This window comes from Pristiophorus japonicus, chromosome 23 (genome assembly GCF_044704955.1).
Source record: "Pristiophorus japonicus isolate sPriJap1 chromosome 23, sPriJap1.hap1, whole genome shotgun sequence".
In the NCBI taxonomy this organism is placed as follows: Eukaryota; Metazoa; Chordata; class Chondrichthyes; family Pristiophoridae; genus Pristiophorus; species Pristiophorus japonicus.
The window spans coordinates 3,754,464-3,781,343 of NC_091999.1; the positions used below are offsets into that span (position 1 = coordinate 3,754,464).

The 26,880-nt window shown below is 55.7% G+C and overlaps 1 protein-coding gene across 4 annotated transcripts in view; it reads left to right on the top strand.

The window, feature by feature from the left end:
* Positions 1-26,880, top strand: part of parp2 (poly (ADP-ribose) polymerase 2) — a 74,277-nt gene that overhangs the window by 697 nt on the left and 46,700 nt on the right. Inside the window, exons 2-5 of one of the 4 annotated variants that reach the window (XM_070866640.1) lie at positions 15,063-15,213; positions 17,797-17,933; positions 23,280-23,486; positions 24,283-24,456. In XM_070866640.1, the coding sequence (XP_070722741.1) occupies positions 15,063-15,213; positions 17,797-17,933; positions 23,280-23,486; positions 24,283-24,456 (669 nt within the window). The remainder of the gene's footprint in view (positions 1-15,062; positions 15,214-17,796; positions 17,934-23,279; positions 23,487-24,282; positions 24,457-26,880) is intronic. The other 3 variants (XM_070866641.1, XM_070866642.1, XM_070866643.1) reach the window with 3 other exon arrangements.

Below are 26,880 nucleotides of genomic sequence, written 5' to 3' on the forward strand. Positions count from 1 at the left end.
CTAGCACCGGGGTAGTGGCACTACAACAACAACCCCTGCCCCTCTCTAGCACCGGGGTAGTGGCACTACAACAACAACCCCTGCCCCCCTCTAGCACCGGGTTAGTGGCACTACAACAACAACCCCTGCCCCCCTCTAGCACCGGGGTAGTGGCACTACAACAACAACCCCTGCCCCCCTCGAGCACCGGGTTAGTGTCACTACAACAACAACAACCCCTGCCTCTCTCTAGCACCGGGTTAGTGTCACTACAACAACAACAACAACCCCTGCCCCTCTCTAGCACCGGGTTAGTGTCACTACAACAACAACAACCCCTGCCCCCCTCTAGCAGCGGGGTAGTGGCACTACAACAACAACCCCTGCCCCCCTCTAGTACCGGGGTAGTGGCACTACAACAACAACCCCTGCCCCCCTCTAGCACCGGGTTAGTGGTATTACAACAACAACCCCTGCCCCCCTCTAGCACCGGGGTAGTATTACAACAACAATCCCTGCCTCTCTAGCACCGGGGTAGTGGCACTACAACAACAACCCCTGCCCCCCTCTAGCACCGGGGTAGTGGCACTACAACAACAACCCCTGCCCCTCTCTAGCACCGGGGTAGTGGCACTACAACAACAACAACCCCTGCCTCTCTCTAGCACCGGGGTAGTGGCACTACAACAACAACCCCTGCCCCTCTCTAGCACCGGGGTAGTGGCATTACAACAACAACCCCTGCCTCTCTAGCACCGGGGTAGTGGCACTACAACAACAACCCCTGCCCCCCGCTAGCACCGGGGTAGTGGCACTACAACAACAACCCCTGCCTCTCTCTAGCACCGGGGTAGTGGCACTACAACAACAACCCCTGCCCCCCTCTAGCACCGGGGTAGTGGCACTACAACAACAACCCCTGCCTCCCTCTAGCACCGGGGTAGTGGCACTACAACAACAACCCCTGCCCCTCTCTAGCACCGGGGTAGTGGCACTACAACAACAACCCCTGCCCCTCTCTAGCACCGGGGTAGTGGCACTACAACAACAACCCCTGCCCCTCTCTAGCACCGGGGTAGTGGCACTACAACAACAACCCCTGCCCCCCACTAGCACCGGGGTAGTGGCACTACAACAACGACCCCTGCGCCTCTAGCACCGGGTTAGTGGCACTACAACAACAACCCCTGCCCCCCTCTAGCACCGGGGTAGTGGCACTACAACAACAACCCCTGCCCCTCTCTAGCACCGGGGTTGTGGCACTACAACAACAACCCCTGCCCCTCTCTAGCACCGGGGTAGTGGCACTACAACAACAACCCCTGCCCCCCTCTAGCACCGGGTTAGTGGTATTACAACAACAACCCCTGCCTCTCTAGCACCGGGTTAATGGCAATACAACAACAACCCCTGCCCCCCTCTAGCACCGGGTTAGTGGCACTACAACAACAACCCCTGCCTCTCTAGCACCGGGGTAGTGGCACTACAATAACAACCCCTGCCCCCCTCTAGCACCGGGGTAGTGGCACTACAACAACAACCCCTGCCTCTCTCTAGCACCGGGTTAGTGGCACTACAATTATAACAACAACCCCTGCCTCTCTCTAGCACCGGGGTATTGGCACTACAACAACAATCCCTGCCCCCCTCGAGCACCGGGGTAGTGGCACTACAACAACAACCCCTGCCCCCCTCTAGCACCGGGGTAGTGGCACTACAACAACAACCCCTGCCCCCCTCTAGCACCGGGGTAGTGGCACTACAACAACAACCCCTGCCCCTCTCTAGCACCGGGGTAGTGGCACTACAACAACAATCCCTGCCCCCCTCTAGCACCGGGGTAGTGGCACTACAACAACAACCCCTGCCCCCCTCTAGCACCGGGTTAGTGGTATTACAACAACAACCCCTGCCCCCCTCTGGCACCGGGTTAGTGGCACTACAACAACAACCCCTACCCCACTCTAGCACCGGGGTAGTGGTATTACAACAACAACCCCTGCCCCTCTCTAGCACCGGGGTAGTGGCACTACAACGACAACCCCTGCCTCTCTCTAGCACCGGGGTAGTGGCACTACAACAACAACCCCTGCCCCCCTCTAGCACCGGGTTAGTGGCCTACAACAACAACCCCTGCCCCTCTCTAGCACCGGGGTAGTGGCACTACAACAACAACCCCTGCCTCTCTCTAGCACCGGGGTAGTGGCACTACAACAACAACCCCTGCCCCTCTCTAGCACTGGGGTAGTGGCACTACAACAACAACCCCTGCCCCCCTCTAGCACCGGGGTAGTGGCACTACAACAACAACCCCTGCCCCTCTCTAGCACCGGGTTAGTGGCACTACAACAACAACAACCCCTGCCCCCCTCTAGCACCGGGGTAGTGGCACTACAATTACAACAACAACCCCTGCCTCTCTCTAGCACCGGGTTAGTGGCACTACAATTACAACAACAACCCCTGCCTCTCTCTAGCACCGGGGTAGTGGCACTACAACAACAACCCCTGCCCCCCTCTAGCACCGGGGTAGTGGCACTACAACAACAACCCCTGCCCCTCTCTAGCACCGGGGTAGTGGCACTACAACAACAATCCCTGCCCCCCTCTAGCACCAGGGTAGTGGCACTACAACAACAACCCCTGCCCCCCTCTAGCACCGGGTTAGTGGCCTACAACAACAACCCCTGCCCCTCTCTAGCACCGGGGTAGTGGCACTACAACAACAACCCCTGCCCCCCTCTAGCACCGGGTTAGTGGCCTACAACAACAACCCCTGCTCCTCTCTAGCACCGGGGTAGTGGCACTACAACAACAACCCCTGCCTCTCTCTAGCACCGGGGTAGTGGCACTACAACAACAACCCCTGCCCCCCTCTAGCACCGGGGTAGTGGCACTACAACAACAACCCCTGCCCCTCTCTAGCACCGGGGTAGTGGCACTACAACAACAACCCCTGCCCCTCTCTAGCACCGGGGTAGTGGCACTACAACAACAACCCCTGCCTCTCTCTAGCACCAGGTTAGTGGCACTACAACAACAACCCTTGCCTCTCTAGCACCGGGGTAGTGGCACTACAACAACAACCCCTGCCTCTCTCTAGCACCGGGGTAGTGGCACTACAACAACAACCCCTGCCTCTCTCTAGCACCGGGTTAGTGGCACTACAACAACAACCCCTGCCCCCCTCTAGCACCGGGGTAGTGGCACTACAACAACAACCCCTGCCCCCCTCTCTAGCACCGGGGTAGTGGCACTACAACAACAACCCCTGCCCCCCTCTAGCACCGGGGTAGTGGCACTACAACAACAACCCCTGCCCCTCTCTAGCACCGGGGTAGTGGCACTACAACAACAACCCCTGCCCCCCTCTAGCACCGGGGTAGTGGCACTACAACAACAACCCCTGCCTCTCTCTAACACCGGGGTAGTGGCACTACAACAACAACCCCTGCCTCTCTCTAGCACCGGGGTAGTGGCACTACAACAACAACCCCTGCCCCCCTCTAGCACCGGGATAGTGGCACTACAACAACAACCCGTGCCTCTCTCTAGCACCGGGGTAGTGGCACTACAACAACAACCCCTGCCCCTCTCTAGCACCGGGGTAGTGGCACTACAACAACAACCCATCCCCTCTCTAGCACCGGGGTAGTGGCACTACAACAACAACCCCTGCCTCTCTCTAGCACCGGGATAGTGGTATTAAAACAACAACCCCTGCCCCCCTCTAGCACCGGGGTAGTGGCACAACAACAACCCCTGCCTCTCTAGCACCGGGGTAGTGGCACAACAACAACAACCTCTGCCCCTCTCTAGCACCGGGTTAGTGGCACTACAACAACAACAACCCCTGCCCCCCTCTAGCACCGGGGTAGTGGCACTACAATTACAACAACAACCCCTGCCTCTCTCTAGCACCGGGTTAGTGGCACTACAATTACAACAACAACCCCTGCCTCTCTCTAGCACCGGGTTAGTGGCACTACAACAACAACCCCTGCCCCTCTCTAGCACCGGGGTAGTGGCACTACAACAACAACCCCTGCCCCTCTCTAGCACCGGGGTAGTGGCACTACAACAACAACCCCTGCCTCTCTCTAGCACCGGGTTAGTTTCACTACAACAACAACCCCTGCCTCTCTCTAGCACCGGGGTAGTGGCACTACAACAACAACCCCTGCCCCTCTAGCACCGGGGTAGTGGCACTACAACAACAACCCCTGCCCCTCTAGCACCGGGGTAGTGGCACTACAACAACAACCCCTGCCCCTCTCTAGCACCGGGGTAGTGGCACTACAACAACAACCCCTGCCCCTCTCTAGCACCGGGGTAGTGGCACTACAACAACAACCCCTGCCTCTAGCACCGGGGTAGTGGCACTACAACAACAATCCCTGCCTCTCTCTAGCACCGGGTTAGTGGCACTGCAACAACAACCCCTGCCCCTCTCTAGCACCGGGGTAGTGGCACTACAACAACAACCCCTGCCTCTCTCTAGCACCGGGTTAGTGGCACTGCAACAACAACCCCTGCCCCTCTCTAGCACCGGGTTAGTGGTATTACAACAACAACCCCTGCCTCTCTAGCACCGGGGTAGTGGCACTACAACAACAACCCCTGCCTCTCTCTAGCACCGGGGTAGTGGCATTACAACAACAACCCCTGCCCCTCTCTAGCACCGGGGTAGTGGCACTACAACAACAACCCCTGCCCCTCTCTAGCACCGGGTTAGTGGTATTACAACAACAACCCCTGCCTCTCTAGCACCGGGATAGTGGCACTACAACAACAACCCCTGCCCCCCTCTAGCACCGGGGTAGTGGCACTACAACAACAACCCCTGCCCCTCTCTAGCACCGGGGTAGTGGCACTACAACTACAACCCCTGCCCCTCTCTAGCACCGGGGTAGTGGCACTACAACAATAACCCCTGCCTCTCTCTAGCACCGGGGTAGTGGTATTACAACAACAACCCCTGCCCCCCTCTAGCACCGGGGTAGTGGCACTACAACAATAACCCCTGCCTCTCTCTAGCACCGGGGTAGTGGTATTACAACAACAACCCCTGCCCCCCTCTAGCACCGGGGTAGTGGCACAACAACAACCCCTGCCTCCCTCTAGCACCGGGGTAGTGGCACAACAACAACCCCTGCCCCTCTCTAGCACCGGGGTAGTGGCACTACAACAACAACCCCTGCCCCCCTCTAGCACCGGGGTAGTGGCACTACAACAACAACCCCTGCCTCTAGCACCGGGGTAGTGGCACTACAACAACAACCCCTGCCCCCCCTCTAGCACCGGGGTAGTGGCACTACAACAACAACCCCTGCCCCCCTCTAGCACCGGGGTAGTGGCACTACAAAAACAACCCCTGCCCCCCTCTAGCACCGGGGTAGTGGCACTACAACAACAACCCCTGCCTCTCTCTAGCACCGGGGTAGTGGCACTACAACAACAACCCCTGCCCCCCTCTAGCACCGGGGTAGTGGCACTACAACAACAACCCCTGCCCCTCTAGCACCGGGGTAGTGGCACTACAACAACAACCCCTGCCCCTCTCTAGCACCGGGTTAGTGGCACTACAACAACAACCCCTGCCTCTTCTAGCACCGGGGTAGTGGCACTACAACAACAACCCCTGCCCCTCTCTAGCACCGGGGTAGTGGCACTACAACAACAACCCCTGCCTCTCTCTAGCACCGGGGTAGTGGCACTACAACAACAACCCCTGCCTCTCTCTAGCACCGGGGTAGTGGCACTACAACAACAACACCTGCCTCTCTCTAGCACCGGGTTCGTGGTATTACAACAACAACCACCCCTGCCCCCCTCTAGCACCGGGTTAGTGGTATTACAACAACAACCCCTGCCTCTAGCACCGGGGTAGTGGTATTACAACAACAACCCCTGCCCCCCTCTAGGACCGGGTTAGTGGTATTACAACAACAACCCCTGCCTCCAGCACCGGCTTAGTGGTATTACAACAACAACCCCTGCCCCTCTCGCACCGGGTAATGGCATTACAACAACAACCCCTGCCTCTCGCACCGGGTTAGTGGCATTACAACAACAGCAACACCTGCCTCTCTCTAGCACCGGGTTAGTGGCACTGCAACAACAATCCCTGCCCCTCTAGCACCGGGTTAGTGGCATTACAACAACAACCCCTGCCCCTCTCTAGCACCGGGGTAGTGGCACTACAACAACAACCCCTGCCTCTCTCTAGCACCGGGGTAGTGGCACTATAACAACAACCCCTGCCCCCCTCTAGCACCGGGTTAGTGGTATTACAACAACAACCCCTGGCCCCCTCTAGCACCGGGGTAGTGGCACTACAACAACAACCCCTGCCCCTCTCTAGCACCGGGGTAGTGGCACTACAACAACAACCCCTGCACCTCTAGCACCGGGTTAGTGGCACTACAACAACAACCCCTGCCTCTAGCACCGGTTTAGTGGTATTACAACAACAACCCATGCAGCTCTCTAGCACCGGGGTAGTGGCACTACAACAACAACCCCTGCCCCCCTCTAGCACCGGGGTAGTATTACAACAACAATCCCTGCCCCTCTCTAGCACCGGGGTAGTGGCACTACAACAACAACCCCTGCCCCTCTCCAGCACCGGGGTAGTGGCACTACAACAACAACCCCTGCCCCCCTCTAGCACCGGGTTAGTGGCACTACAACAACAACCCCTGCCTCTCTCTAGCACCGGGGTAGTGGCACTACAACAACGACCCCTGCCCCCCTCTAGCACCGGGGTAGTGGCACTACAACAACGACCCCTGCCCCTCTCTAGCACCGGGGTAGTGGCACTACAACAACAACCCCTGCCTCTCTCTAGCACCGGGGTAGTGGCACTACAACAACAACCCCTGCCCCTCTCTAGCACCGGGGTAGTGGCACTACAACAACAACCCCTGCCTCTCTCTAGCACTGGGGTAGTGGCACTACAACAACAACCCCTGCCCCCCTCTAGCACCGGGGTAGTGGCACTACAACAACAACCCCTGCCCCTCTCTAGCACCGGGGTAGTGGCACTACAACAACAACCCCTGCCTCTCTCTAGCACCGGGGTAGTGGCACTACAACAACAACCTCTGCCCCCCTCTAGCACCGGGGTAGTGGCACTACAACAACAACCCCTACCACTCTCTAGCACCGGGGTAGTGGCACTACAACAACAATCCCTGCCTCTCTCTAGCACCGGGGTAGTGGCACTACAACAACAACCCCTGCCCCCCTCTAGCACCGGGTTAGTGGCACTACAACAACAACCCCTGCCCCTCTCTAGCACCGGGGTAGTATTACAACAACAACCCCTGCCTCTAGCACCGGGGTAGTGGCACTACAACAACAACCCCTGCCCCCCTCTAGCACCGGGGTAGTGGCACTACAACAACAACCCCTGCCCCCCTCTAGCACCGGGGTAGTGGTATTACAACAACAACCCCTGCCCCCCCTCTAGCACCGGGGTAGTGGCACTACAACAACAACCCCTGCCCCTCTCTAGCACCGGGGTAGTGGCACTACAACAACAACCCCTGCCCCCCTCTAGCACCGGGGTAGTGGCACTACAACAACAACCCCTGCCCCTCTATAGCACCGGGTTAGTGGCACTACAACAACAACCCCTGCCCCTCTCTAGCACCGGGGTAGTGGCACTACAACAACAACCCCTGCCTCTCTCTAGCACCGGGGTAGTGGCACTACAACAACAACCCCCTGCCCCCCTCTAGCACCGGGGTAGTGGCACTACAACAACAACCCCTGCCCCTCTCTAGCACCGGGTTAGTGGCACTACAACAACAACCCCTGCCCCCCTCTAGCACCGGGGTAGTGGCACTACAACAACAACCCCTGCCCCTCTCTAGCACCGGGTTAGTGGCACTACAACAACAACCCCTGCCCCTCTCTAGCACCGGGGTAGTGGCACTACAACAACAACCCCTGCCCCTCTCTAGCACCGGTGTAGTGGCATTACAACAACAACCCCTGCCCCCCTCTAGCACCGGGGTAGTGGCATTACAACAACAACCCCTGCCCCCCTCTAGCACCGGGGTAGTGGCATTACAACAACAACCCCTGCCCCCCTCTAGCACCGGGGTAGTGGCACTACAACAACAACCCCTGCCCCTCTCTAGCACCGGGGTAGTGGCATTACAACAACAACCCCTGCCCCTCTCTAGCACCGGGGTAGTGGCACTACAACAACAACCCCTGCCCCCCTCTAGCACCGGGGTAGTGGCATTACAACAACAACCCCTGCCCCCCTCTAGCACCGGGGTAGTGGCATTACAACAACAACCCCTGCCCCTCTCTAGCACCGGGGTAGTGGCACTACAACAACAACCCCTGCCCCCCTCTAGCACCGGGGTAGTGGTATTACAACAACAACAACCCCTGCCCCCCTCTAGCACCGGGGTAGTGGCACTACAACAACAACCCCTGCCTCTCTCTAGCACCGGGGTAGTGGTATTACAACAACAACCCCTGCCCCTCTCTAGCACCGGGGTAGTGGCACTACAACAACAACCCCTGCCCCCCTCTAGCACCGGGGTAGTGGCACTACAACAACAACCCCTGCCCCTCTCTAGCACCGGGGTAGTGGCATTACAACAACAACCCCTGCCCCTCTCTAGCACCGGGGTAGTGGCACTACAACAACAACCCCTGCCCACCTCTAGCACCGGGGTAGTGGCATTACAACAACAACCCCTGCCCCCCTCTAGCACCGGGGTAGTGGCATTACAACAACAACCCCTGCCCCTCTCTAGCACCGGGGTAGTGGCACTACAACAACAACCCCTGCCCCCCTCTAGCACCGGGGTAGTGGTATTACAACAACAACCCCTGCCCCCCTCTAGCACCGGGGTAGTGGCACTACAACAACAACCCCTGCCTCTCTCTAGCACCGGGGTAGTGGTATTACAACAACAACCCCTGCCTCTCTAGCACCGGGGTAGTGGCACTACAACAACAACCCCTGCCCCCCTCTAGCACCGGGGTAGTGGCATTACAACAACAACCCCTGCCCCCCTCTAGCACCGGGGTAGTGGTATTACAACAACAACCCCTGCCCCCCTCTAGCACCGGGGTAGTGGCACTACAACAACAACCCCTGCCCCCCTCTAGCACCGGGGTAGTGGTATTACAACAACAATCCCTGCCTCGAGCACCGGGGTAGTGGCACTACAACAACAACCCCTGCCCCTCTCTAGCACCGGGTTAGTGGCACTGCAACAACAACCCCTGTCTCTCTCGCACCGGGGTAGTATTACAACAACAATCCCTGCCCCTCTCTAGCACCGGGGTAGTGGCACTACAACAACAACACCTGCCCCTCTCTAGCACCGGGGTAGTGGCACTACAACAACAACCCCTGCCCCCCTCTAGCACCGGGGTAGTGGCACTACAACAACAACCCCTGCCCCTCTCTAGCACCGGGGTAGTGGCACTACAACAACAACCCCTGCCCCTCTCTAGCACCGGCGTAGTGGCACTACAACAACAACCCCTGCCCCCCTCTAGCACCGGGGTAGTGGCACTACAACAACAACCCCTGCCCCTCTCTAGCACCGGGTTAGTGGCACTACAACAACAACCCCTGCCCCCCTCTAGCACCGGGGTAGTATTACAACAACAATCCCTGCCCCTCTCTAGCCCCTGGGTAGTGGCACTACAACAACAACCCCTGCCCCTCTCCAGCACCGGGGTAGTGGCACTACAACAACAACCCCTGCCCCCCTCTAGCACCGGGTTAGTGGCACTACAACAACAACCCCTGCCTCTCTCTAGCACCGGGGTAGTGGCACTACAACAACGACCCCTGCCCCCCTCTAGCACCGGGGTAGTGGCACTACAACAACGACCCCTGCCCCTCTCTAGCACCGGGGTAGTGGCACTACAACAACAACCCCTGCCTCTCTCTAGCACCGGGGTAGTGGCACTACAACAACAACCCCTGCCCCTCTCTAGCACCGGGGTAGTGGCACTACAACAACAACCCCTGCCTCTCTCTAGCACTGGGGTAGTGGCACTACAACAACAACCCCTGCCCCCCTCTAGCACCGGGGTAGTGGCACTACAACAACAACCCCTGCCCCTCTCTAGCACCGGGGTAGTGGCACTACAACAACAACCCCTGCCTCTCTAGCACCGGGGTAGTGGCACTACAACAACAACCTCTGCCCCCCTCTAGCACCGGGGTAGTGGCACTACAACAACAACCCCTACCACTCTCTAGCACCGGGGTAGTGGCACTACAACAACAATCCCTGCCTCTCTCTAGCACCGGGGTAGTGGCACTACAACAACAACCCCTGCCCCCCTCTAGCACCGGGTTAGTGGCACTACAACAACAACCCCTGCCCCTCTCTAGCACCGGGGTAGTATTACAACAACAACCCCTGCCTCTAGCACCGGGGTAGTGGCACTACAACAACAACCCCTGCCCCCCTCTAGCACCGGGGTAGTGGCACTACAACAACAACCCCTGCCCCCCTCTAGCACCGGGGTAGTGGTATTACAACAACAACCCCTGCCCCCCCTCTAGCACCGGGGTAGTGGCACTACAACAACAACCCCTGCCCCTCTCTAGCACCGGGGTAGTGGCACTACAACAACAACCCCTGCCCTCCTCTAGCACCGGGGTAGTGGCACTACAACAACAACCCCTGCCCCTCTATAGCACCGGGTTAGTGGCACTACAACAACAACCCCTGCCCCTCTCTAGCACCGGGGTAGTGGCACTACAACAACAACCCCTGCCTCTCTCTAGCACCGGGGTAGTGGCACTACAACAACAACCCCCTGCCCCCCTCTAGCACCGGGGTAGTGGCACTACAACAACAACCCCTGCCCCTCTCTAGCACCGGGTTAGTGGCACTACAACAACAACCCCTGCCCCCCTCTAGCACCGGGGTAGTGGCACTACAACAACAACCCCTGCCCCTCTCTAGCACCGGGTTAGTGGCACTACAACAACAACCCCTGCCCCTCTCTAGCACCGGGGTAGTGGCACTACAACAACAACCCCTGCCCCTCTCTAGCACCGGGGTAGTGGCATTACAACAACAACCCCTGCCCCCCTCTAGCACCGGGGTAGTGGCATTACAACAACAACCCCTGCCCCCCTCTAGCACCGGGGTAGTGGCATTACAACAACAACCCCTGCCCCCCTCTAGCACCGGGGTAGTGGCACTACAACAACAACCCCTGCCCCTCTCTAGCACCGGGGTAGTGGCATTACAACAACAACCCCTGCCCCTCTCTAGCACCGGGGTAGTGGCACTACAACAACAACCCCTGCCCCCCTCTAGCACCGGGGTAGTGGCATTACAACAACAACCCCTGCCCCCCTCTAGCACCGGGGTGGTGGCATTACAACAACAACCCCTGCCCCTCTCTAGCACCGGGGTAGTGGCACTACAACAACAACCCCTGCCCCCCTCTAGCACCGGGGTAGTGGTATTACAACAACAACAACCCCTGCCCCCCTCTAGCACCGGGGTAGTGGCACTACAACAACAACCCCTGCCTCTCTCTAGCACCGGGGTAGTGGTATTACAACAACAACCCCTGCCTCTCTAGCACCGGGGTAGCGGCACTACAACAACAACCCCTGCCCCCCTCTAGCACCGGGGTAGTGGTATTACAACAACAACACCTGCCTCTCTAGCACCGGGGTAGTGGTATTACAACAACAACCCCTGCGCCTCTAGCACCGGGTTAGTGGCACTACAACAACAACCCCTGCCTCTCTAGCACCGGGTTAGTGGCATTACAACAGCAACTACCTGCATCTATATAGCAGCCCAATATTGCACACAGCAAGCTCCCACAAACAGCATTGTGATAATGACTAGGTAGTCTGTTTTTGTTACGTTGATTGAGGGATAAATATTGGCCCCAGGACACTACTGGAAGAAGGGCAGGAGATTTGTCCCCGGTGTCCAATATTTATCCCTCAATCAACCTCGCTGAAACACTGGCCATTGAAAACAAGGGCATACAATGTGGCCAAGACCAGTGGGAGGCCAGAGGATTGGGGAACTTTTAAAAGCCAGCAAAGAACGACTAAGAAAATAATAAAGGGAAGCTAGAGTATGAAAGTAAACTAGCAGGAAATATGAAAACAGGAGTTTCTACAGGTACACAAAAAGAAAAAAAGAGTGGCTAAAGTAAATGTTGGTCCCCTGGAGGATGAGACTGGGGAATTAATAATGGGGAACAGGAAAATGGCAGAGACGTTGAACAAATATTTTGTATCGGTGTTCACGGTAGAAGTCACTAGAAACATCCCAAAAGGGGAAAATCAAGGGGCTATAGGGAGGGAGGAACTTAATACAATCACTATCACTAATGAGGTAGTACTCGGTAAAATAATGGGATTAAAGGCGGACAAGTCCCCTGGACCTGATGGCCTACATCCGAGGGTCTTAAAAGAAGTGGCTGCAGAGATAGTGGATGCATTGGTTGTAATCTACCAAAATTCCTTGGATTCTGGGGAGGTCCCAGTGGATTGGAAAACCGCAAATGTAACGCCCCTATTTTAAAAAAAAAAAGGAGGCAGACAGAAAGCAGGAAACTATAGACCAGTTAGCCTAACATCAGTGGTTGGGAAAATGCTGGAGTCCATTATTAAGGAAGCAGTAGCAGGACATTTGGAAAAGCATAGAAGAATGAGAGGCGATCTTATCGAAACAGATAAGATAATGAGGGGGCTCGACAAGGTGGATGCAGAGAGGATATTTCCACTCGTGGGGGAAACTAAAACCGGAGGACATAGTCTCAGAATAAAACTGAGATGAGGAGGAATTTCTTCTCTCAGACATTAGGCCACCTGGCCCCTCGAGCCTGCTCCGCTACTCAGTAAGACCAGCCATGATCTTATTGAATTGCGGAGCAGGCACGCGGGGCCAGGTGGCCTAATCCTGCTCCTATTTCTTATGTTCTTATGTAATTTATCACGTGGTTGTTTTGTGGGAGCTTGCTGTGCGCAAATCGGCTGCTGCATTTCCCACATTACACTTCAAAAAGTACTTCATTGGCTGTAAAGTGCTTTGCGATGTCTGGTGGTCGTGAAAAGCGCGTATATAAATGCACGACTTTTCTTTCTGTCGCTGGCCGCTGTCTGATGCTGAGACAGGCCGTTTGCAACATCAGCGTCCCAATTGGCCCTGAGCGGAGCTTCGGACCCCATCTCCTCTCCCGTCACTAATGACCGAATATTTCCACCTCCGTAACGTCGCCCGCCTCCGCCACTGCCTCAGCTCGTCCGCTGCTGAAACCTTCAATCCATGCCTTTGTTACCTCCAGACTTGGCTATTCCAGCATCATAGGCAGTCCCTCGAATTGAGGATGGCTAGCTTCACCGTCAAAAAGTTCACAGGTGATTCAATGATGGACCCTAAAATTCCAGGTCCGAACTACATCCTGAAGGGTGGAAGATGCCTGTGGGTGGGTTTGTTTAACGTGGGGTGGCCGTTGCACACCAGCCACCACACGGGGCTTGACAGAGCGAGGCCTTGGTCCAGTGGCAAGGGTTAACCAAGACGACTGGAGACCAGCTCTGCTGCATGGACCTAGTGTGCACACATATCGCACAGTGTGGGCTGGGCCCGTGCTGCCCCTGGGCCCCGAACTCACGCCTCTCCCGGGCCCCGATCACGTCCCTCTACAAATTCTCGCCGCTCCTTCGCCCCGATCTCGCCGCTCCTGCTGTACCTGCCCACGCTCCAATCACCGACCTGGACCTTGGTGATGTCCCTCTTCACTGCCGTTGCCCTCCTGCTCCAGCACGTGCTGCTCCCTGGAGTGGTACGCCGCCACACTGCTCCTTCCGCTCCCCGGCCTGCTCCGATGGTGCTCACAGGCTGGGGGCCACTCAGACTGCTGGGCCAGGCTGGCCCTGGCTGGCCTCCCATCTTCCAGCTTCCGTAAACTTCAGCTCGTCCCAAACTCTGCTGTCCCCATGTCCTAACTCAAACCGCATGCCGTTCAGGCATTGCACCCCGTGCTTGCAACAATATTCTTGTATTTCTTTCTTTGTGCATTTTGCAGGTGGTTGGGGTTGAGGGTTGAAGTTTTTAGCCCCTGTTTAAAGTTTTCCAATTTGTTTGAACCAACTCGGTGGGACCCGGCCTGCTTTGGTGAAGTGCGCACGTGGCAGGGGACGGAGTTTTGAAACACGTGGTCTGGCTGGGAGCCGCGTGACCCGGGATGGACGGAGCTGATCTTGGCCATGTCCCTTTCGTTGGCACCAGGAGTGTCGGCTTGAATTATTTAGCTGCCAGGGAACATAAGAACATAAGAAATAGGAGCAGGAGTCAGCCATTTGGCCCCTCGAGCCTGCTCCGCCATTCACTAAGATCATGGCTGATCTGATCATGGTCTCAGCTCCATTTCCCCGCCTGCTCCCCATAACCCTTCACTCCCTTATCGCTCAAAAATCTGTCTGCGCCTTAAATATATTCAATGACCCAGCCTCCATGGCTCACTGGTGCAGAGAATTCCACAGATTTACAACCCTCAGAAGAAATTCCTTCTCATCTCAGTTTTAAATGGGCGGCCCTTTATTCTGAGACAATGTCCCCTAGTTTTAGTTTCCCCTATGAGTGGAAATATCCTCTCTGCTTCCACCTTGTCGAGCCCCCTCATCTTATATGCTTTGTTACGATCACCTCTCATTCTTCTGAACTCCAATGAGTAGAGGCCCAACCTATCTTCATAAGACAACCCCTACATCAACCGAGTGAACTTTCTCTGAACTGCAAGTATATCCTTCCTTAAATACGGAGACCAAAACTGCACGCAGTACTCCAGGTGTGGCCTCACCAATACCCTGTACAGTTGTAGCAGGACTTCTCTGCTTTTATACTCCATCCCCCTTTGCAATAAAGGCCAACATTCTATTGGCCTTCCTGATCACTAACTGTACCTGCACACTAACTTTTTGTGTTTTCGCGCACAAGGACCCGTGTCGTCGGCTTTTCAATGTAAAAGCTGCCACGTGCGCGATACTCCAGGTGCGGTCTAACCAGGGCTTAGTGACGCTAACTGCGGTGTTCCTGCAGGCCGGAAACGGAAGGTTGTGAAGGAGGAGGATGGCGAAGAGGAGGAGGAAGAGCTCGCCGAGCTGGCCTGTCGCTGGGAATGGGAAGGGGACGGCGGAGCTTGGAACGTTTACTCCGCCGTCCACGCGCAGGACATGTCGGAGGCCTTGCGGTGAGTGCGTGAAGCGTCGCTGGATCGCACGCCTCCCATTTAAAATTTTCTCCCTCGTGCGCGAACCCCCCCATCTCTGTAACCTCCTCCCCCTCCAACCCTCCGACATCTCTGCGCTCCTCCAATTCTGTTCTTCTCTCCGACCCCTTTGCCCGTCCGTTACCGTTCCATTACTACCCGTCACCGTGCTCGCTGACCTAAATTGGCTCTCGGTCCGGCAACACTTGGGGGGAAAAAAAAAAAATTCTCATCCTTGTCTTCAAATCTCCTGGCTCTCCCTATCTCTCGCCTCCTCCAGTCCTGCAATCCTCCGAGATCTCTGCACTCTTCGGGGGATCAAGGGTTATGGCGAGAAAGCAGGAAGGGGGTACTGAAGTTTCATGTTCAGCCATGAACTCATTGAATGGCGGTGCAGGCTAGAAGGGCTGAATGGCCTGCTCCTGCACCTATTTTCTATGTTTCTATGTTTCCAATTCTGACCTCTCGCACATCCCCCTGATTTTAATCGCACCATCGTTGGGGGCTGTGACTTCAGCTGCCTTAACCCCAAGCCCTGGAATTCCCTTCAGTTAATGTACTTGCTTCAAAGGTTCTTCGCTTAAGAAGTCATAGCAACACATTGCAATTAAGAACTTGTTGGTTTAATAGCAAAGGCTTAACAATCACACGACACATTACCGCTTCATTCACTCGGCTCACAACCAGCTGCCCCATCGTGGATCCCCCGAACCCAACTGGCTGGGGTTTTATTGAGTCTTGTCAACATCATGTGACTGGCTAAGCCACTCCCAATGCAACAGCTCTACCACTCTTTTGTTGCAAAAAATAAACGTTAAATCAAGTGCCCCCTTATTAAAGGGGGATGGGGGGGGGGGAAGAGACACTCCAAACACTTTTCAGGTGCCCCTTTTTTTTGGGGGGGGGAGGTTTTGTGTTTTTTTTAAGGGCACCGAGAGACAAATTATACAAGTGCCCCCTGACTGGGCGGACACTAAAAGCGGCAATAAAACAAATTCAACTTTAAAACATATAAAATCAAACTGGAATTGGGTTGCCGGGGGTGACGATGCACTCCAGTCCCTCCGGCGCCCACCTCTGGCGGAAGGCCGCGAGCGTACCGGTGGACACCGCGTGCTCCATCTCCAGGGACACCCCTGGCTCGGATGTAACCGCGGAAGAGAGGCGGGCAGTCGGGCTGAACGGCCCCCCTGGACCGGTTAATGGCCCCCTTGGCCAGGCCCAGGAGCAGTCCTACGCGGAGGTCCCCCCCCCCCGACCTGCCCGCTCCCCCTCCGCACAGGGTGCCCAAAGATCAGGAGCGTGGGACTGAAAGTGCAAGCCAGAATTTGAGGGGCAGCCCCTTCAAATCATGGAACAGGGGTTGCAAGCTCGTACACTCCGTAAAAACGTGGAACACTGGCCCTTCCAGAACGCAGAAATTGCAGGCGGCCTGGGCAACAGCTCTACAACTCTTTTGTTGAGAACAAATAACCAATTAAATCAAGTGCCTCGGATTAAAGAGGGGGAAACTCCAAAAACTCTCAAACAAGTGCCCCCTGGTTAAAAGCAGTGGGGTGGGGGGGGGCACTAAACAACCGCTCTACCAACCTGTGAACACACTCACGGGTGCACATGTTACACCTTCCTAAACCTCTCTGCCTCTCTTTTTAAGGCACTCCTTTACCAAGCTTTTGGTCACCTGTCCTAATATCTCCTCATACGGCTCGGTGCCAAATTTCTATTTGATAATCGCTCCTGTGTTCACCGCCCTCCGAGCTGAAGTCAAGGACACCAATGGTGGAGACCAGAATTGGAGGAGCGCGGAGATCTCGGAGGGCCGTAGGGCAGGAGGAGGTCACAGAGGTCGGTGGGGCCTTGGAGGGATTTGAAAACCAGGATGAGAATTTTGAATGGGAGGGCTGTCCCATGAAGAGAGATTGCATAGAATGGGCCTCTACTCTCTGGAGTTTAGAAGGAGAGGTGATCTCATTGAAACGGATAACAGTCTTGGAGGGCTTGACAGGTGAAGGTGCTCCCACACAGTGCTGTTAAGGAGGGAGTTCCAGGATTGTGACCCAGCGACGATGAAGGAACGGCCGATATATTCCTAAGTCGGGATGGTGTGTGACTGGGAGGGGAACGTGGAGGTGGTGGTGTTCCCATGCGCCTGCTGCCCTCGTCCTGCTAGGCGGTAGAGGCCGTGGGTTTGGGAGGTGCTGCTGAAGAAGCCTTGGCGAGTTGCTGCAGTGCACCTTGTCCTCTCGACAAAACCTGCTCAGAATTGATCCCGTTATTTGACCCACTAACAACAACAACTTGCATTTATATAGCGGCATTAACGTGGTGAAACCGACCCAAGGTGCTTCGCGGGAGTGATTCTCAAACAAAATCTGACAGCGAGCCACATCAAAGGATATTAGGCCATGGAGCAAAAGCTGGGTCAAAGAGGTAGGTTTTAAGGAGGGTCCTAAGGAGGGCAGGTGCGAGGCGGAGAGGTTTAGGGAGTTTCAGCGCAGGGGATCAAGTCCCGAATGTATCAAATCGATTTGCTTTGACACCAGTTCACCGATGATCTTCTCTCAGGTCTGGGAACACTTCGGTTCGGCTGTCTCTCGCCTCGAAGACCAACTTACAAGTGGATTTGAAGAAAATGGTCCAGAAGAACAGCCAAACGGGTTTCGAAAGGAACATTCGCTATGCCGTGAAGGACCAGGAGGACTGTATGTACAGGCTCGATATCTGCCCTGGGAGTGTTTGATGGGACAGTGTGGAGGGAGCTTTACTCTGTATCTAACCCCATGTACCTGCCCTGGGAACGTTTGATGGGACAGTGTAGAGGGAGCTTTACTCTGTATCTAACCCCCTGTACCTGCCCTGGGAGTGTTTGATGGGACAGTGTAGAGGGAGCTTTACTCTATATCTAACCCCGTGCTGTACCTGCCCTGGGAGTGTTTGATGGGACAGTGTAGAGGGAGCTTTACTCTGTATCTAACCCCATGTACCTGCCCTGGGAGTGTTTGATGGGACAGTGTGGAGGGAGCTTTACTCTGTATCTAACCCCCTGTGCCTGCCCTGGGAGCGTTTGATGGGACAGTGTAGAGGGAGCTTTACTCTGTATCTAACCCCGTGCTGTCCCTGCCCTGGGAGTGTTTGATGGGACAGTGTGTAGAGGGAGCTTTACTCTGTATCTAACCCCGTGCTGTACCTGCCCTGGGAGTGTTTGATGGGACAGTGTAGAGGGAGCTTTACTCTGTATCTAACCCCGTGCTGTACCTGCCCTGGGAGTGTTTGATGGGACAGTGTAGAGGGAGCTTTACTCTGTATCTAACCCCCTGTACCTGCCCTGGGAGTGTTTGATGGGTCAGTGTAGAGGGAGCTTTACTCTGTATCTAACCCCCTGTACCTGCCCTGGGAGTGTTTGATGGGACAGTGTAAAGGGAGCTTTACTCTGTATCTAACCCTTGTTGGGTGAGACCACTGGGTGCCTGATTTGGAAGTGTTCCACAGCTCAGGACTGACGTCCCTCACTGTAAGGAGCAGAAATACCTGATAAAAGACCATCTGATATAACAAAAGTTAGATTTGGGGATGGTCACCGGATGAAAGCAAACCATGCTTGTCTGTCAGCATTTGCTGAGTTGTTTGGGTGGGGACTGTAGCATTGAGAAGGAGGAAAGTACGCTACAGCCTGTTACATAGGAATAGGAGGAGGGCCATTCAGCCCCAGGGCATGTTACACAGGAACAGGAGGAGGACATTCAGCCCCTCGAGCCTGTTATATTGGAACAGGAGGAGGACATTCAGCCCCAGGGCATGTTACACAGGAACAGGAGGAGGACATTCAGCCCCAGGGCATGTTACACAGGAACAGGTGGAGGACATTCAGCCCCTCGAGCCTGTTATATTGGAACAGGAGGAGGACATTCAGCCCCAGGGCATGTTACACAGGAACAGGAGGAGGACATTCAGCCCCTCGAGCCTGTTACACAGGAACAGGAGGAGGACATTCAGCCCCAGGGCATGTTACACAGGAACAGGTGGAGGACATTCAGCCCCTCGAGCCTGTTACACAGGAACAGGAGGGGGCCATTCAGCCCCTCGAGCCTGTTACACAGAAACAGGAGGAGGACATTTAGCCCCTCGAGCCTGTTACACAGGAACAGGTGGAGGACATTCAGCCCCTCGAGCCTGTTACACAGGAACAGGAGGAGGCCCATTCAGCCCCTCGGGCCTGTTACATAGGAACAGGAGGAGGCCATTCAGCCCCTCGGGCATGTTACACAGGAACAGGAGGAGGCCGTTCAGCCTCTCGGGCCTGTTACATAGGAACAGGAGGAGGCCATTCAGCCCCTCGGGCCTGTTACATAAGAACAGGAGGAGGTCATTCAGCTCCTCGGACCTGTTGCACAGGAAGAGGAGGAGGCCATTCAGCCCCTTGTGCCTGTTTAAGCTCTGGTTAGTCGTCGTCTTGGGCGATCTTTCGAATTGAGGATGATTTCCACCCCAAAAAGGGATGTGTTCACAGATGTTACAATGAAGGACCTAATATTCTGGATCCCGAACCACATGTTGAAAGGTGGAAGATGCCTGTGCGTGAATTTGTTTAACGTGGGGTGACCGTTGCACACCAGCCACCACACGGGCTGGACAGAGCGAGGTCCAGTGGCAAGGGTTAACCAGGACGACTGGAGACCAGCTCTGCTGCACGGACCCAGTGCGCCCACATATCGCACAGTGTGGGCTGGGCCCGTGCTGCCCCTGGGCCCTCGCCTCTCCTGGCGTCCTTTTTAACCCTCCGCAGCTCGCCAATTTTCTCCTCTCTCGCTCGAGACGCAGTCTCCTTTGCTGGGCTGAGGTTTCCCGGGTACTGGCTGTTGTGCTGCACCTCACCCAAGAGGCTTATCTTCATGTATAAACCTTGGCGGCGAGTGTTGGCTATTCAACCTTGGGGGAGGGTGGGTTCAGTTCCAATCCTGTCCTCGCCTCTCTGCACACATGCAAGCTTGCAGGAGGCCCACTAGATAGCAATCAGAAGCGGCAGCCGTACTTGATTTTTTTCCTTCCCCTGACCTCCCCCGCCAGTCCCTCTATCAACACTCTGGTTAGTACTGATCAGCCAGCACGCTCGTTACAGAGCAGAACTAAATCATCAAACTGGAAATACATTCGCTCAAGCATTCCAGCTGATTATTCTTGAATGCCTGACTATATCAGACACATATATATAATATATATATATATAGAACTGTGTTCAGTTCTGGGCACCGACCCTCAGGATGGTTCTATTGGCCTGGGAGGGGAATGATACCGGGGCTAAAAGGGTTAAATTATGAGGGCAGGTTGCATAGACTGGGCTTGTATTCCCTCGAGTATAGAGGATTAAGGGGTGATCTACTCGAGGCGTTGAAGATGACAGAAGGAGTTTACCGGTTAGATGGAGATAAACTATTTCCTCTGGTGGGGGGGGGGGGGGGGGGAAGTCCAGAACAAAGGGGGAATAACCTTAAAATTAGAGCTCGGGGTGATGTCAGGCAGCATTTCTTCACACAAAGGGCAGTGCAAATCTGGGACTTCTTACACCCTGTGCCCCCAATAACCCGCCAAAAATAATCTGTTGAGGTGGAGGGGGCGAGGGGGCGGGGGGTCAATTGTAAATCTCAAAACTGAGATTGATTGATTTTTGCTGGTAAGGGTATTAAGATTTATGGGACCACCGTTGGTGGACTGGGTTAAGATACAGATCAGCCTGAATCTCATTGAATGATGGATCAGGCCCGAGGGGCTGAATGGCGGCCTCCTGTTCCTGTGCAACAGGCTCGAGGGGCTAAATGGCGGCCTCCTGTTCCTGTGTAACAGGCTCGAGGGGCTGAATGGCGGCCTCCTCCTGTTCCTGTGCAACGGGCTCGAGGGGCTGAATAGCCTCCTCCTGTTCCTGTGTAACAGGACCGAGGGGCTGAATGGCCTCCTCCTGTGTACCAGGCCCGAGGAGCTGAATGGCCTCCTCCTGTTCCTATGTAACAGGCTCGAGGGGCTGAATGGGCCTCCTCCTGTTCCTATGTAACAGGCCCGAGGGGCTGAATGGGTCTCCTCCTGTTCCTATGTAATAGGCCCGAGGGGCTGAATGGCCTCCTCCTGTTCCTGTGTAACAGGCCCGAGGGGCTGAATGGCCTCCTGATCCTGTGTAACAGGCCCGAGGGGCTGAATGGCCTCCTGTTCCTATGTAACAGGCCCGAGGGGCTGAATGGCCTCCTCCTGATTCTGTGTAACAGGCCCGAGGGGCTGAATGGCCTCCTGTTCCTCGGTAACAGGCCCGAGGGGCTGAATGGGCCTCCTCCTGTTCCTGTGCAACAGGCCCAAGGGGCTGAATGGCCTCCTCCTGTGTAACAGGCCCGAGGGGCTGAATGGCCTCCTGTTCCTGTGTAACAGGCCCGAGGGGCTGAATGGCCTCCTCCTGTTCCTGTGTAACAGGCCCGAGGGGCTGAATGGCCTCCTCCTGTTCCTGTGTAACAGGCCCGAGGGGCTGAATGGCGGCCTCCTGTTCCTGTGTAACAGGCCCGAGGTGCTGAATGGCCTCCTCCTGTTCCTATTTAACAGGCCCGAGGGGTTGAATGGCTTCCTCCTGTTCCTGTGTAACAGGCCCGAGGGGCTGAATGGCCTCCTCCTGTTCCTGTGTAACAGGCCCAAGGGGCTGAATGGCCTCCTCCTGTGTAACAGGCCCAAGGGGCTGAATGGCCTCCTCCTGTGTAACGGGCCCGAGGGGCTGAATGGGCCTCCTCCTATTCCTGTGTAACAGGCTCGAGGGGCTGAATGGCCTCCTCCTGTTCCTATGTAACAGGCCCGAGGGGCTGAATGGGCCTCCTCCTGTTCCTATGTAACGGGCCCGAGGGGCTGAATGGGCCTCCTCCTGTTCCTGTGTAACAGGCTCGAGGGGCTGAATGGCCTCCTCCTGTTCCTGTGTAACAGGCCCGAGGGGCTGAATGGGCCTCCTCCTGTTCCTGTGTAACAGGCCCGAGGGGCTGAATGGGCCTCCTCCTGTTCCTATGTAACAGGCCCGAGGGGCTGAATGGCCTCCTCCTGTTCCTGTGTAACAGGCCCGAGGTGCTGAATGGCCTCCTCCTGATCCTGTGTAACAGGCCCGAGGGGCTGAATGGCCTCCTGTTCCTATGTAACAGGCCCGAGGGGCTGAATGGCCTCCTCCTGATTCTGTGTAACAGGCCCGAGGGGCTGAATGGCCTCCTCTTCCTCTGTAACAGGCCCGAGGGGCTGAATGGGCCTCCTCCTGTTCCTGTGCAACAGGCCCAAGGGGCTGAATGGCCTCCTCCTGTGTAACAGGCCCGAGGGGCTGAATGGCCTCCTGTTCCTGTGTAACAGGCCCGAGGGGCTGAATGGCCTCCTCCTGTTCCTGTGTAACAGGCCTGAGGGGCTGAATGGCCTCCTCCTGTTCCTGTGTAACAGGCCCGAGGTGCTGAATGGCCTCCTCCTGTTCCTATTTAACAGGCCCGAGGGGTTGAATGGCTTCCTCCTGTTCCTGTGTAACAGGCCCGAGGGGCTGAATGGCCTCCTCCTGTTCCTGTGTAACAGGCCCAAGGGGCTGAATGGCCTCCTCCTGTGTAACAGGCCCGAGGGGCTGAATGGGCCTCCTCCTATTCCTGTGTAACGGGCCCGAGGGGCTGAATGGGCCTCCTCCTGTTCCTGTGTAACAGGCTCGAGGGGCTGAATGGCCTCCTCCTGTTCCTGTGTAACAGGCCCGAGGGGCTGAATGGCCTCCTCCTGTTCCTATGTAACCGGCCCGAGGGGCTGAATGGGCCTCCTCCTGTTCCTGTGTAACCGGCCCGAGGGGCTGAATGGGCCTCCTCCTGTTCCTGTGTAACAGGCCCGAGGGGCTGAATGGGCCTCCTCCTGTTCCTGTGTAACAGGCCCGAGGGGCTGAATGGGCCTCCTCCTGTTCCTGTGTAACGGGCCCGAGGGGCTGAATGGGCCTCCTCCTGTCCCTGTGAGTGTCTTTGTGGGATTTACACTGTTATCTGAATCGCTCGTAACTCTGCCCGTTGTGCTGTTCCCTCCAGATTACATGTGGCAGTGGCAGGACGACGATGCCCTCTGGCACCCCTACAGCGCCGCGGTGAGCGCCGACCTGGAGCGGGCGAGGCGGGCGGGGGAGGGGACCGTCGGCATGGCCGTTGGCCGCGTGCGCTATGTCCTGGACATCGGCCGGATGAGGCAGGTCAACGGCAAGACCAAGTACGAGCGGAAGATGGGCCGCATCCAGTCGGGTAAATTCACGGGAATAGGCTCGGTCATTGGCCGCTTGTCGACACTGGACTCTGCGGGGCGGGGGGGGGGGGGGGGGTCCCGACAGTCACTGGGCTGACACGGGACACTTTTTGGCAGGGGGGGGGGGGGCGGTGATGGGTACAATTTGTGGGGGGAGACCAGTTTGGGGGGAGAGCGAGTTATTGGGCTAAATGATGGATGAAGAAAGGTTGAGCAGGTTGGGCCTCTTCTCATTGGAGTGTAGAGGTGATCTTATTGAAATGTATAAGATTCTGAGGGGGCTCGACAAGGTAGACGCAGAGAGGATGTTTCCACTGATGGGGGAGACTAGAACTAGGGGGCATAGTCTCAGAATAAGGGGCCGCCCATTTAAAACGGAGATGAGGAGAAATTTCTTCTCTCGGAGGGTTGTAAATCTGTGGAATTCTCTGCCCCAGAGAGCTGTGGAGGCTGGGTCATTGAATATATTTAAGGTGGAGATAGACAGATTTTTGAGCGATAAGGGAGTGAAGGGTTATGGGGAGCGGGCGGGGAAGTGGAGCTGAGTCCATGATCGGATCAGCCACGATCGTATTGAATGGCGGAGCAGGCTCGAGGGGCCGTATTTCTTATGTTCTTCTGTGTGTTGTTATGGGACAGTTTGAGGGCGGACCGACAGCCATTGGGCTTCTTAACCAGACCGAAAGGGGAGAGAATGGCGCTGCGATCATGTCCCCCTCCCTCGCTGACCTTGTCCCTCGTTGAGTCTCTGTGGTGCCCTGTTTCTCACCGTCGCTCCGTCCCTCCCTCCGGCAGATGCGGCCGACCCAGAGGAGGTGCCAAACGGCGGGCCGCAGCCCGCTGGCAGCTCGGCCGGGCCGTCCTCGCGGGCGGAAGGAGCGGCCCCCGCCAAGAAACCGCGCAACACCTCCCGGGGGCAGCCGGCGGGCGAGGCCGGCTCCAGCCACCAGGGGGCAGGAGACAGCCAGGGTAAGTGTTGCACGTCACGCGGCTGAAGGTTAGTGATTCCGCGTGCTGGAAAACTCACAGGGCAGAAATACGCGTCGCACGTAAAGGAACAACTTGTGTGTCTAGATACATTACTGTCAGCTGTGGCTCAGTGGGTAGCACACTTGCCTCGGAGTCAGAAGTGTCATGTATCTTACAGTATTATATATAACTGTATCCTAACATGCTATACATGACTGTAACAAGGTATGACCTGTAACCACCAGCATATCTTGCCACCAGGGGTGCACTTGCAAGAGACAGGTATATAAGGACAGGTCTCAGGCAAGTGCAGCATTCCAGAGCTGTGAAATAAAGGTGCAGGTCCAGAGTGACCTTGACTTCACGACATGCCTCGTGTGGATCTGTACTGAGGGGACAGGACTTTACAGTGGCGACGAGTTGCGGGATTACAGAATGGCAAACAACGGATCAGATGAAAAGTACAATGCGGGAGACAATTGGGAGGACTTTTATAGAAAGGCTCCAGCAAAGCTTTGTAACCAAAGACTGGTTAGGCCACGATAAGGCAGACAAGAGAAGAGCCCGTCTCTTGACCAGCTGTGGCTCGAAAACATACGCTTTAATGAAGGATCTGTTGGCACCCGAGAAACCAGCAAGCAAGTCGTTTGAAGAATTGAGCACACTGGTAAGAGACCACCTGAAGCCAGCGAGCAGCCTACACATGGCCAGGCACAGGTTCTACAACTACAGACGCTGTGTGGGCCAGAGCATACCCGACTTCGTGGCGGAACTTCGGAGGTTGGCTAGCTTATGTGAGTTCTCCGATGAACTGAGGAGAGAAATGCTGAGAGACTTTTTCATTGAAGTAATAGGTCACGCAGGCATATTCCGAAAGCACATAGAAACCTGACCTTAGAGGCAGCAGCACTGGTTGCACAGACATTCTTGGTAGGGCAAGAAGAAACGAGGTTGATTTACAATGCAGGTACGACAACTAACGAAATATCGGAACAAGAAGTTCACAGCACTAAACAAGCTGCTACCCCCACACACAGACAAAACCGGGAGAACAGGTTCTCGACAGCAGGCAGAAGCCATCAAGGGCCACAGGAACGGCCGTTCACACCTCATCAACCCACAATGCGAGCAATCAACTACAAACTGAGAGAAGCTCAAGAGAGATCAGCCAGACGCAGCTCATTCTTTGGGAACTCTTTGAACAATGGAACAGGTCTGTGCTGGAGGTGTGGGGGTGGGCACTCGTCAAGGGGATGTCGATTTCAGCAGGCTGTTTGCAGAAATTGTGAATATACAGGGCATTTGGCCCGCATGTGCAAAAAAATGGTAGCTCGGCTGGTATACGAATCGGATGGGTCGGAAAGCGGACCAGAAGATGGTGCGGACAATACCCGGGACACCGATGTACAGCGGGTCAACACGATCAATGGCCGCTGCTCCTACAACAGGACGCCTCCTATAATGATGAGGGTCCTACTCAACGGGATATCTGTCAACATGGAGCTGGATACGGGAGCGAGTCAATCTCTCATGGGCGCTCAACAATTTGAACAACTGTGGCCGCATAAAAGCGACAGACCAAAACTCACAAGGGTCGACACCAAACTAAGGACCTATACCAAAGAAATCGTACCAGTCCTCGGCAGCGCCATGCTCTCTGTCACACACAAAGGGACAGTGAACCGACTTCCTCTGTGGATTGTCCCCGGAGACCCCCCAGCACTGCTGGGGAGAAGCTGGCTGGCAAAACTAAACTGGAAATGGGATGATGTCCATGCCATGTCATTAGAGGAACGGACCTCCTGCTCAACAGTTATAAAGCGATTTGCCAGGTGTGGGCACTTTCAAAGGGGCCAAAGTCAAAATCTACATGCTAGACCGGTCCATCACAAGGCCAGAGCTGTACCCTATGTGATGAGGGGAAAGATTGAACACGAACTAGACAGGCTTCTGCAGGAAGGCATTATATCACCTGCGGAATTTAGCGACTGGGCAAGTCCCGTCGTCTCAGTCATGAAGCCTGATGGATCCGTACGAATCTGTGGGGACTACAAATCTACCATAAGCAGAGTCTTCCTACAGGATCAGTACCCGCTGCCCAGAGCGGAGGACTGATTTGCCACATTGGCTGGAGGTAAACTTTTCTCAAAATTAGACCTCGCATCTGTGTATATGACGCAAGAATTGACCGAGGAATCCAAGCTACTCACCACCATCAACACACATCGAGGCCTTTTCATGTACAATCGATGCCCATTCGGCATCAGGTCGGCAGCTGCAATATTCCAGCGCAACATGGAGAGTCTGCTCAAGTCCATCCCAGGGACGGTTGTATTTCAAGACGACATACTTATCACGGGCAGGAACACCGACTCCCATCTCCGTAATTTGGAGGAAGTACTAAAGCGGTTGGATCGGGTAGGC